General features: G+C 32.2%; 1 protein-coding gene across 1 annotated transcript; it reads left to right on the top strand.

The window, feature by feature from the left end:
• The first annotated feature begins 10305 nt into the window (after positions 1-10305).
• LOC130450062 (probable RNA methyltransferase CG11342) lies at positions 10306-13777 on the top strand. Its single transcript, XM_056788229.1, has 2 exons — positions 10306-10746; positions 13225-13777. The coding sequence occupies exons 1-2, from the start codon at positions 10573-10575 to the stop codon at positions 13768-13770; spliced, it is 720 nt and encodes a 239-aa protein (XP_056644207.1). The 5' UTR covers positions 10306-10572; the 3' UTR covers positions 13771-13777.
• The last annotated feature ends 32 nt before the right edge of the window (positions 13778-13809 follow it).

Genomic DNA, 13809 nt, shown 5'->3' with positions numbered 1-13809 from the left:
TATTGTACAAAAATCTACAACTGCTAAATTTATTTCCTACATAGTTTCCGAAATTTCGTAGGCACAAATTTTTATATGCCTCATTCGTAGAAGCTTGTGTTTTTTACTATATGGTAACATCGTCATCATCAAGAAATGATTTTAGGTGTAAGAAGACATGAAAGTTGCTAGGAGTGATATCTGGGCTGTACGAGGGATCATCAAACACTTGCCAGTCAAATTCCTGCAGGAGTTTTTTGGCACCTTCGTAGTGTGAAGTCGGGAATTGTAGTAAAAAAAAAACAACAGCTTTTGACCGTAATCCTCGACGCTTATTTTGTATTGCTCAATTTATTGACGGTCTCGCAGTAAACATATGCATTGTTTGTTAAAAATAAATCAATAACATGCCTGTAAATAATATGAAACTGCCACCTCCTCATTTTTTCAATTCTAGGAACAAAAAGTAATCCTAGAGGGCTAAATCTGGCGAATACGGTGCATTAGGTGGCAATTCAAACTTTAATTCATTAATTTTGGCCATCGCAGGAACAGATGTGTGAGCTAAAGAATTGTTTTCATGAAAATAAATAAAAATTATCCAGCTCAAATACCAAAAAACCTTCTGGGACCATTCTCGTACTAATTGGACATTTGGACGTTTCTTGTAAATTGGGCTTTATCTGTAAGCAGTGTTCTGTACAGCTATGGTCGATAGTTGTTAATCCATCAACAAATTCCAATTTATGGATTATGGATTTCATCTCCATGATGTAGTCGCTGTATCATTTGAATATGATATTAAGTTCTCTTGTCTAAAGTTTATTGTTCTTTCACTTTGAAAAGTGCTATTTTCTCGCAAAAAATTAAAAACTGACCCAAATGTTGGATGAGTGGGAGTTTGACGATTATAAAATCTATTGTGGTATTCTCTAGCAGCAGCTGTACCATCACCATGACAAAATCCATAAACAAAAATTATGTCGGCATATTCTGTGGTCGAAAACTGATGAGGCATTTTGAATGGAAGTAAGAGAAGCTCTACCAAAGCTAACAAAATAGTATAAGTAACATAAATACACACACAAAAATATGTATTCTTGTACATAAATATAATAGTTGATGATGACAATAATGACAATGAGTATAAAATATAAAAAATCATCAAAAAGTCAACGCTTTATTTTAAAACTTGAAACTTTTCAATGTTTCTCGTAATTTTTATTTGGTACAGTTGATACAATGTATTATTATCTGAGTTCAATTTATTATTTATCAAAAATATATGCCCCAATGCAATTTTTGTCTAAAAATTCCAAACTAAATAATACAATTGATTATGTTGTAGGTAATCAAATCAGTTAAAATACTCAAAATAAAGGGTTTTCCAATAAGAGGTGTTATTTTGAACAGCCCGCTATTTCGGTAAACGTCACTTTTGAAGCTGTCATTTTTTGACATTTGACAAGTAGCAACTACGCCATTAATGAAAATGGAACGAAACACGCTTCAACAACGCATTGAAATTATTAAAATTCACTATAAAAATGGTGAAAGTTTGGCAGAGACGGTTAGGAAAAGTAAAACATTTTTAGGTCGACGTGAAGCACCTTCTCGGACCGCAATACAGAAATTGGTGGAAAAATTTGAGCTGTTGCGACAAGTTAGCGATGTGAAGAATAAAACCCGTACACGTCGCTCAAGAACAACTGAGAATATTGCTACTGTAGCCCAAAGTGTTGAAGAAAACCCAGGTTTGTCGATTCCTCGTCGTTCTTTGGAATTAGCCATTCCACAAACGTCATTACCCCGTATTTTGCATAAAGACTTGGGTCTTAAGGCCTATAAAGTTCAGTTAACACAAGAACTCAAGCCGGCCGATCATCAACAACGTCGTGTCTTTGCTGATTGGGTCCTTGAAATGCATGAAAATGATTCGGAATTTCATCGAAAAATCATCTTAACTTATGAGGCCCGTTTCCACCTTGGTGGTTACGTCAATAAACAAAATTGTCGAATCTGGGGCTCGGAAAACCCAAGAGTTATTGTTGAAAATCCTCTCCATCCTCAACGCGAGACTGTTTGGTGCGGTTTATGGTCTGGCTGTAAAATTGGACCTTACTTTTTCGAAAATGAGGCTGGAGCAACAGTTACGGTGAATGGATTGCGCTATCGAGAGATGATTAATGATTTTGTATGGCCTGAATTGGATGGTATTGATTTGGACAACGTTTACTTTCAACAAGACGGCGCTACGTGCCACACAAGCAACGAAACCATCTCGATCTTTTACGGGAAAAATTTCCGCACCGTGTTATCTCTCGAAGAGGTGATCACAATTGGCCACCGAGATCTTGTGATTTAACACCTTGTGGCTTTTTCCTTTGGGGCCAACAAAAAAAGATAAGGTCTACGCCAACAGTCCAGCATCGATTCAAGACCTCAAAGATGGAATTCGTGAGACTATCGAGGACATAGGGCAGCCGCTTTGCAATTTGGTTACGGAAAATTTCATGAAAAGGATATGGTCCTGTAAGCGCAGTCGTGACGGCCATTTGGCTGATGTTGTGTTCCATTATTAACGGCATACCTTCCTCTTTATAATGAAATAAACATCCGATCATTTATCTCAAAAAATGGCATTTTTCTTTGAATATCAAAATAACACCTCTTATTGGAAAACCCGCTATATAAAATTATTATAGCATTCTTAGACAGATGCACTAAATTGTAGTCCTACTTTGATCTTGGAAAAAAAAACATTATTACACCGCGTTAACTTGCTACAACTAAATAATAAATTATAAAACGTAAATAGACGAGTAAAATGTACCTGCTTATAAGGGAGTTTGGTTTAAACTGGGTACCAGACGTGAACTGAGACCTTTTTGTACCCCATTCGTCTATTAGAACTTCGGCAGTCTTTTATCTGATGCCATCTGTCCCTATCGAACTATCCTTGACGATTCGGTTATTCAGTTTTTGTGTTTAAAACCACATGCTGACAAAACTTGACGCAATTTTTCTAAACTGATTTATTTATATTCTGGATAATTTGCTATACCTTTTACTGTATTACTTCTAATGCTTTGTCAACTGATTCCAGTTTTTCTTTACATGTTTTTCGGTTCTGTGAATGATCCACAGCAACCCCTTTCGTGACTACTCGATAAATAGAAAATTTATTTGCTCTAGTTAATTCTGCAATTCTTATTATGATTGCATTATCAGATTGCTGATAATTTCCTTTTTTGAACTTTCGTTTGTATATCTGAATCTTCATAATTAAATTCATACCTATCTTTATTCTTACTACACCGTACAATTTCTTTGTCTAAAGAACGTCATATTTCTATTTATTTAAAGAAATTTATGAATTAAATTAATACTAGCTATTACCCGCGGCTTCACTCGCATCGAATCCATTAAATAAGTATCAGAAATCATTATAATAGAAAAGAACGAACTCTGTAGCTTTATTAGAACCTGATATATAGATCTTTGAATGTAGAAAACTTGCCAAAAACCTACAAAAATTCATAACTCCACATTGAATGTCCGCGCCTAGCTCCTCTCCAACTCAACCGATTTAAGTGTTCAAAAACTCAAAAGAAATAAGGTGTTTCAGCGAGTGTTCTTAAACCAAAACGAACTCTATAGCTGTAAATAAAACCTGAGATATAGATCTTTGAATGTAGAAAAATTGCCAAAAACCTACAAAAATCCATAACTCCACATTGAATATCCGCGCCTAGCTCCTCTCCAACTCAACCGATTTAAGTGTTCAAAAACTCAAAAGAAAGAGGATGTTTCAGCAAATGTTCTTAAACCAAAACCAAGTCTCCATCTTGAATAGAACCTGAGATATTGAGGATAGAACGTGTGTATGTGAAAAACTCCCATAAGTAATGTACAGGGGGAAATCGCATTTGAGTATAACTTGAAAATGTTGAAAACTAGATGAAATTCGATGGTTGGTGGCTGATCTGTGCATCAATACCTTTCATTGAAAAAAAAAATGAAGCAAATCGGTTGGGTAGAATGCCTGAACGGACTCGGAATGGAAATCACCAATTTTTTTAATATATAAGTTCACCAAGCGGCGCCAATGCTTATCGCAGATTTTCTCGCAGGAATATTTCGAAGTAATTGTGTACATACGCTTTTCGACAGCTTCGGCCAATAGAAATGTATTTATGTTTACGATTCGATGTTTTCATTGGTAAACAAATGAGTCCACGTGGACTGACGGTTTGTTAGATGTTTATCGAATTTTTCTACGGGGAGTTAACATTATTTATGAAATATTGATTGTTCCTCTCATTGATATTGTAAGAAATATACCTTATTATGTGATGAGTCATTATAGTTGTTCTATTTTTGGAAAGATTTGATCGTTCAATAAGAATTAAATACTCCTTGAAGGACATACGATAAAAGTAGCAAAGTTCTTCATGATTAACCCTGTATAAAAAGTATTCTTCACCGAACTCCTCATAATTCTGTATCTCAAAGTTTTTTCTGTTAGTTTACACTGTATATATATTTCGAAACTATAAATTTTTGGTGAAAACCTGTATAACAGATCAATTATTCAACCTGCATTATAGACTATGAATAATTAATACCTCAACAATGGCAAACAACGTCAGCGTCATTATTGATAATACTTTGAGCGCGTTGTCGAATGACAAAAAGGATGAGAATATCAGAATGATGCACAACAGACATTCAACAATACTTTTTAATCTGGTAAACTACGTAATCTTTGGAATTCCATATTACCATTCAAAGTACAAATAAAAGGATGTTTATCAACAAAGGTTTGTATAATGTACAGATATGATATTACGATTGACGCCACAACAAAAAACAATAATACATTGTGTTTTAAAATATATTTGAAACTATAGTGGATAATAAAATCAAGATAATTTCTGTCCATGTCTGAGCAGCCGCCTCTACATTTGGGTGGTTTCCTGTCGGTGGAAGTGAAGAATCGCTTATGGTCTTGTAAGCACGTGGCCGTGCTTAGTGTGTCTAATGACGATAAAAAGCATTCTCGCGCGTCCCCCTAACATTCATCATTATCTTTATCTTCAATTAAAATGAATGTTTGGTTTTGGTTGAAAGATTTTATATTACGTCAAAAAAGCGACACTAAGCTTAACCATAGTTATTTAATTACTAATAATGAACCTTCAAAACGTAACATACGCAAGACACTGTAAAACACCCAATAGCCGGCTGCAAAAAATTTCAACAAACAAGACTGGATAAAAAAATCTTAATCACAATATAGAAGAAGTACTTGGAAAAAATTCTAATATCCAGAATCTTCTTAAATATTTAAATCATTAACAAAAATATCATAGAAATAAATTTTTTTATATTGTGTATTTTATATACAATGGTTGTATGAAAAGTTTCCGACGTCAATCTAAAGATGTCGGCACAATACAAGTTTCAGCCATTTTGGTTTATTTTATGATGGCAGTAGTAAAAGTGAATCAGGAGAATTTTAGTATCAAGCTGTAATTAAATATGTGTTTTGGAATGGCAATTCCCCTACGTAAATAAAAGAGAAGCTATACATTGTGTACGGAGACTACGCACCATCATTTAAGATCATAAAAAAATTTTCAGATGAATACAATCGTTACTGTATCAGCTTGACTGAAGAAAAACGACCAAAAACTGCGACAAGGAGAGATGTAGAAGAGGCTATAGACATATCAAAATAACGTATATATTGACTAAAGAATTACGCATGCTTAAGTTATCTGCGCGTGGTTGCCGCATTAGCTTTACTTTGAATTTCTCATACACTACTGTCGTAAGAAAAGTGAGTAGGATTTTTGAGTCGATTCATAATTTCAGACGAAACCTGGATCCACTCTACGCTCTTGAAACGAAAAATACAGCCAAGGTAGTGAATTTTCTCCGAAAATGACTGTAAAATTGGTCCTTTTTTGAGATAGACATGGGATTATGTTCAACGACTATCTTTAAAGGGGAAGTACTACGCATCATTGCTTGAAAAAGTAAAGGAGAAATGTCAAAAAAGCCAAGGATATCCACCAGGATAACGGACCTTCTCTTCTCTTCAATTATCGTCAACGTATTCTCCAGATCTGATCCACAGGAACTTTTTCCTTTTTACTAACCTTAAAGTTTAATCTCATAGGTAAATAATTCTGAAAAAACATGTTTCTTTGTTAGGTAGGAAACTTTCAAGACAACCCTCGTACATATTTTCCCTATTTGTGTAAAATTAAAAGTATAAATCACAGGACAGCAGGTTATTAATGATTTTGCAAAATCCTTGGATATCCAATATTTGATACATTTATAGTTCTGTCTAAATGAAACTGAAAAAAATTATTTACGAAAATCTAAAAGACGGGATTATTTTGAAGAAATAATTTTCCATTTAATACTCTTTATTTATAACATATTTTTATTTCATTACAATCTGCAAACTATAAAATTTATTACCCACCCCGTAGTTTACTACTACGTATAGAACTCGCCCGTGAGTAATTTTTCTATTAGTTATAATAATATATTTCATATTTCAAACAATGAGATATTAGTTTTTGTCGCAAATAAAACTAGTTTATGACATATTGAAACAAACTCATATAGTAAATTGCATGTCGAATTGTCCCCGACCCGATTTTATTCTAAAAAGACCTTGTTATTGAATTGTACCGTCACTTGACCAAGTTATACTTGACCTAACCTAACGCAATCATCGAATTATATATTATTGTTCTTTTTTCTTGTCGGATTGTCGTAAATGTAAAAATCACAAGTGGTAAATATATCAAAATACATTTTTTGTTGCATTTGAATTCATTTTGTATAACAAAGCTAAAGTTAGAAACTAGAGTTGAAGAAGAAACCACCGTAACATATAAAGTCGTTCTTATCGACTTTATCTATAAGAACTTCATTTACAATATAGTAAATAATAAAATTATTAATATGGTATCATTATCGAAATAAATAAAATTATCACTATATATAACAAAAGTATTTTCTCATATTTACAAAAGAAACCTTGTCAACTATTGAAAATAAAATAACAGTTACATCTCTAGTAATAAATGATGCCTTTTTTATAATAATTTCATTCTATAAAAAATATTTTGCTCCTCGTTTGGTAATGCCTATTCGAAACAGTTGAATAAACATGATTTTTCAAATAAATTTTCGCACAATGCTTTTGAAACTATATCTAATAAATTTTAAATGTCAAATAAATGGTTTGTTTTCCATTAACTTTAAAATTGGATAAAATATTGTTTCCGTTTCTTCTTCTGTGAACAAATTTAATGTTAAATAAATGTATCGTGAGTCACCCGATCGTTCTCCTTAGTCGGCTATGCCAGACGAAGAAATGCGTCATGTCTCGAAATACTAAGCTTCTCTCTTTAATAACAGTTGTTATCGTTATCTTTGATAAAACTGCTGTCGATATGAAAAGTTACTCATAAACACTCTTACACTACTATAAGTGAGGTAAATTGTAATCTCAATATATTTTTTCAATTTAATGCAGACATTTGAGCATGTTTTCAATGCGTTGAACATTTCTTTGATGAATTTTTATGATATGAAAAAGCATGGATAAAAAGGAAGAATAAATATAAAGCATTTATCGGGGTACAAGGTTATAAATAATGAACTTTATCAAATATATATATATATATATATATATATATATATATATATACAGGTTGTCTCAAAATTTCGTTAAACAAATTAGGTTAAATATTAGAAACTTTGTGTTTTGAGGTTATGTTCGTGACATCACTGCTTGTCTAATTGATCATTTAAAGTCACATGACTTATGAAAAGGGCCCCGAGAGGCACACTTTGGTTAATTTGCATCAAGAAACGTTTAGGTCGGTGTGCAATTATGAATGAACTCCTGAGAAAGCTGAAGAATGAGGATTGCTGTAGGAGGAAGCCCACGAATGTCAGAGTATCGACATTGGTATTTCCGACAGGTGTGTCCGAAGGATCTTGAGGTCATATTTGCACCAATACCCTTTCAAAATTCAAGTGGTTCAGGCATTGAACGAAAACGATTTTGCTGCCCGACGGCAATTCTGCGAAACGTTTTTGGGCGTGGTTGAAGATAATGAGGAACTTGTTCACAACTTCTGGATGAGTAACGAGGCACATTTTCATCTCACCTGATTTGTGAACAAACAAAACTTCAGGTGGAGTGAACAAAACCTTCATCAACAACCTCTCCACTCAACTAAGGTAACAGTTTGGTGTATCATATCCTCATCGGGAATCGTAAGCCCATGTTTATTCGAAATTAAAAAGGGGGAGTCTGTTGTTGTTGTTATTTTCAGTGGGTTTGAGTTTTTTGTTGAGAAATGATGAAGTCCAAAGTTGGCAAAATGTTCAGTTTATTGAACAGAGTTTCCAAAGGTACCTTTTGAATCATTTGACAATACTTGTTTTGATTAACAAAACTCTTGCTAAACAATTGTCGGATTGTTGCTCAATATTTAACAATTCTTTAGATTACAAAATGGAGCACGTTTGCCTGTCACTTTTTCATATATCAAAAAGTGATTATCGCCTTCCAACTTAACTAAATTGAAAATTAACATAAACATGGTTACCAACTTTGACTCTATATAAAACAAAATGTACGAAGAACGACCTCGTACAGATGAAATACTTCCGATCAGAAATCGTGAGAATTCCTCAGTTCATGCTTCATGACGTGATGGACAATTGCATTAAAATTTTGAGAAATGATTCCGATTATTTTCACAGCTACTTCAAAAATTTAGGATTGAATTCCGCACCCTGTATTTTGATTTAGTGCCTAATTCAATTCAATGCAGTTTATCCACAGGTTTTTGTCCCGCCTTCAAAAAATATGCGTACTTTGTTTTATTCAGCCACAAAAAAATAAGACCTTGGCAATAGATCACGTTTTGCTGACTATGTTTAGCACTACTTTTGATAATATCAGCTCAAAATTTACGAAGCTTGGGTTATATATCATTTTATTTATATTTGGATAGATAACATACTGTTGACTAAAAAATTTACTGAATAATCATTTCAAGTCAATTAAATTTATTGACCAAAACAAGATTAACTATTAAATTTTTTTAGTTATGTACTTTTTGTGTATTCTACTCATTATCGATAACTATGAAAACACCCCATAAACTTGTTTAATACTTTATTAATGATTGAAGTTAAACAAAATAAATTATTAATTAATTAATGTATGTATCCATGTTGATCTGGGTGTAGTATAAGACTAATACATAGTTGCATGATAATAATACCTAACAATGCAAACAGTTACAAACATTCTATTTAATAATTATATACTAAAGATAAATATAAGATAACCGCAATCGATTCATATAGGAAACAAAATGTCGATAACGAATTATGTGCTAAGGGCAAAGACCCCACACTTTATTTGTTTACATAGAATAAATAAAAATAAAACAAAAAAAGACACTTTAGCATTAGTGTGCATTAAGGTAAATATATGTTATCACTATAAAAATCACAAATAAATACTTTGGTGCCTTTGTTGAATCGTAACAAAAAATTTAAAGTATAATTTATCCTGTTCACAAATACACAGTTTTTTTAATTTTTATTACTTCCAAGCGATTAATTCAAAAAAAACTTGCAAATTCTATGTCCTAAAACCTTAGCTTTTTAAAAATTCATGTCTGAAAATTTGCTAAATGTCAAATCATGTTTATTTATGATTAGGGGTGCATTCCACTAAGCACTCACAACAATCACGTTCACGACCACGATCTTCCCTGTTCCACTTAGTCCAGAGCATTATAATCGTAGACCCAAGTGGAATGGCTTACGAGGCGTTTTGAGAGTTGAAATAAATTTTAACGAATGGAAGAACAGAAAAATAAATCGAAAGCTGTACGTTATTGAAATTTTTAGTGGAGTGCTTATCTAATTTACATTTAAGTAAAATCACAATATTTGGTGGTACCTCACAAGAATGATTCAAAAGTACTTATAATAGATTCTCATGGTTACCATGTTCGTTGCGAAGTTTTGAAAACTCCACTAATTCTTTCAACGCTCACTTCGACCATCCTCTAGACAAGGGTGACAAAGTTAGCTATGACGTCATGAATGACTTTCTCACCGCGACCACAACGATCGTATTTGCTATGTGGTACGCCCAAAAGAGTATTTCAGGGGCCATGAATTTTTAGTGAAATGCACCCTAGGTATATTATAAGTATCGTCATTAATTCAAAACATTGAGTATATAATCTTTGATCAATACCGAACGTATTAGTATTCACTCTACACCACAGAACATATTCATTATCTAAATTTGTGCTGTTCTTGGTCAAATTCGGGGAAATAATCAACAAGGAATAAATCCATATTAGATTTGTTATGCAATAATTTTGGAAAAATCGAAGATTAATTTAAAAAAAATGTAGCTCTAAAATCCAGAATAATGTTTGAATATTTATTTCTGTCAAACTTGAGAAGGAATTATTTTTAGGTTATGTTACTAGGCAGAAAGTGCATTTTATATGTGATATGCATGAAAATAATCTACAATTTAAGGGCGGTAATCCCGGAGCAGTTCAATATGGAAATTTTATTAATTATTACCAATTCCATTCCACAGAAGAACGTATTAATTTATTACCAAAAAATATATGGAATCAGATGAATCCTTTTGTTGCATTGGACGTTGGTTGTAATGCTGGAGTATGTATTTTTACATTTTTCTTATTTCGCATATAATTGTATTTAATCCATTTTTGCCTTAACTTTATCATGTCCCTCAAGGAACTTCACTGGTCATGAATTGGGAATATTGTTTCTGACCTATAAAATTCTCAAGAAATGTTCTTTATTTATAATATTACTTTGTAGTAACACATCTAGTTGATAATATTGACATATAACTAGAGTTGAATCATCTAAACAATCTTCAAATTCATATAACAAAAAATGTAAACAAATTTCTTCATAGTTTGTTTCCTGTCATAAATGTTTATTATTCCAATGATTATAACTTTCCTTTTGCCAATGATCTAATTCAAATTGAACTGATGTTATCAGCTCAATTTGTTGTGATGGGTCAAATCAAATGACAAATTAAGACATTCATTCAGCTCTTAGTATTCTAACTTGAATTTCATTTGTCAATACAAAAGTGAAATAACAATAAATAATAATTATTTTTTGTGCTGAATACTATCATGATTATGAATTGTGTATCAAAATACCAGAGCTGGGCTTGTGTGGAAGTGATAGCAAAGGAGAGACCTTAGCAAAGTAAATCTGGCCTCAGTCATCTGTATAATGAAATGAGCTACATTTGAATGGGTTCAAATTCTCTGAGATTTCATACAAAAGGAACATTATAGATAAGGAATATTCCTATTGAAGTAGTTGAAAATATTCATTAATTATTGTTAATTATTATTTCACGCTGACATTTCTTATTGAATCCATTGCATTTTCATTACAACAAATTCTTATATAATACTTGTTTTATTCCTTTCACATTATTTTAGAATAGTTATGTCTTCTTATATATCGCACAAATTTCTTGTCCATCTAAATATGAAAAAAATTCAAAGTCACTTTTCTGGTGTTTGACTTATAAATTCGACTAAAACATGTATTATATACATTTATAACATTAGTGTGTATTGAAAATATAATATCAGACTTTAATTTGTAAGTACTACCTTACATATTATTTGTGTGTGAGTTTTATATATATATTAAGTTTTCAAATTGTTTCATTATAACCACTTTTACATATTTTTCAATTATAAAAAAAGTAACAAATTAGTTTTTGAACGAAAAACTGGATCACTTCAATAAGTCCTTTTGAAACTGCAGAAACTGACAAATGCAAATTCTGCTGAAAAGATGAAACTCCAATTTACCTGTACCTTTTCAATGAGTTATGGATTAACATATTAGTGGTAATTATAGCCCACCATAAACTAGATAGAAAATTATGCATATATAAATTTTTACTAATATTAATTACTTTAGTATGAACAAATTTTATATATTATTTAGGTACAAATATTTTATTACAATTTACAATTGTTACAATTACAACACTAATTTTATTGGTTAAACTCGATTGGACCATATCAAAAACGAAAAATACAGACAAATATTAAATACAAAACCTGCAGAACAATGAAGAAAATAACTAACATGGTTCGGACATTTGAAATGGATGAGTGAGGAGAATACTAGAACCCCATACATTAAAAATGAAAAATAGATGCAAACCAAAAGACTCAACCCACCATTCGAAATTTCATACTAGTAAGGACAGTAATATCAAGAATGACATAACCATTAAAGTTTTGCAGTTCAGGCGTCTAACATCTGCACATAACGCTCTGAATTCACTGTAACAGTGCGTACCATTTCATATGCAAAAAAGTAAGGGCTTATAATTCATCGTGCTAACATCGCACCCCTTATGGTCACTTTAGGCGAAAACGGAGGATTTGTGCTTTGGATTGATTGCAGTAGTAGCACTTCTATTTGTTTACGTGTCCATTTTGGTGAAAATGAGTTTCATTTGTAAGTAAGATGTTGACCAGCATCCTGAGGCTTCAATTCTTGCACCAACTGAATTTTGTAAGGTTTTAGTCCCAAATTTTTGAGTAAAATGCAAAACAATAATGATCTATGCACTTTTAAAGCAACAGCACGCTCCCGAATAGACAATTTAGGCTCGTCACGTAGCACTGTCTACCATTTCGACTGTTCCAAAAGACCTTGGAAGCCCGGATTTTGGTTTATCAAATATTAATCCGGTATCTTCAAAAACTTCTCGACCCATTTTCCAATTAGTCGAGCGCCTGGCGCATCAGTTAAGTGACGAATATTGCAGAACGATTTCTCTATCCTTCGAGGTTCCAGCTCGGTTCTGCGCATCTACAAGCATGCGCAGTATAGATAAAGTGTCTCCAACTGTCCATATAGGAGTATTACATGCACTTGTTAAACAAAACTACTCCCTACCTCTAAACCTCACCACATACCGATTAATCATAGATAATCGACATACTTTAGATCTATTAGTAAATTTTATGAAAGATATTAAAAAAGTATCATAAAAAAATTATTTGGCTGATGGATTTGCTTCTTTCTTTCACATGCACACAAAATTTGAAAATTCATACATTTAACTTTTTTTAGAACCTAACAATGGCTTTAAAAGACTTTTTAAAAAAATATTCCTCACTAGAGCCTTCAATATTGGCGGTTGATATTGACCCACTGTTAATAAACAGAGCTAATGAACACACATCTGATGGTATTACATTCCAATGTTTAGATATCATGGATGTAACTAAAAGAGACCAAACTATCAATAAATATTTGATTCAAATGAAAGTTGAAAAGTTCAAAGTAGCTTTTTGTTTTTCAACAACAATGTGGATACATTTAAATTATGGTGACGAGGGATTAGAAAACTTTTTGAAATATATTTGTAGTATTGCTGTGGTAGTGGTAATTGAACCACAACCTTGGAAATGCTACAAAACCGCAGTAAAGCGAATGAAACAAAAAAAATTTGTATTTCCCGAGTTTTCAAAACTGAAATATAGAGAAAATGTTGAGAGTGTTATCGAACAAGTGTTAAATATCGATTGTAACATGGTAAAATTGATAGAAAGTGAAAGAACTACCTGGGAGAGAAAATTGTTGATATTTAAACAAAAGTTATGTAATATATCTTGAAATATTATTCGTGGTTTATTTCTTCTACCTAATATCTTT

Source organism: Diorhabda sublineata, chromosome 11 (assembly GCF_026230105.1).
Source record: "Diorhabda sublineata isolate icDioSubl1.1 chromosome 11, icDioSubl1.1, whole genome shotgun sequence".
Classification (NCBI taxonomy): Eukaryota; Metazoa; Arthropoda; class Insecta; order Coleoptera; family Chrysomelidae; genus Diorhabda; species Diorhabda sublineata.
The sequence above is the reverse complement of the archived record's forward strand: the minus strand, read 5'-3'. Positions and strand labels throughout refer to the sequence as shown.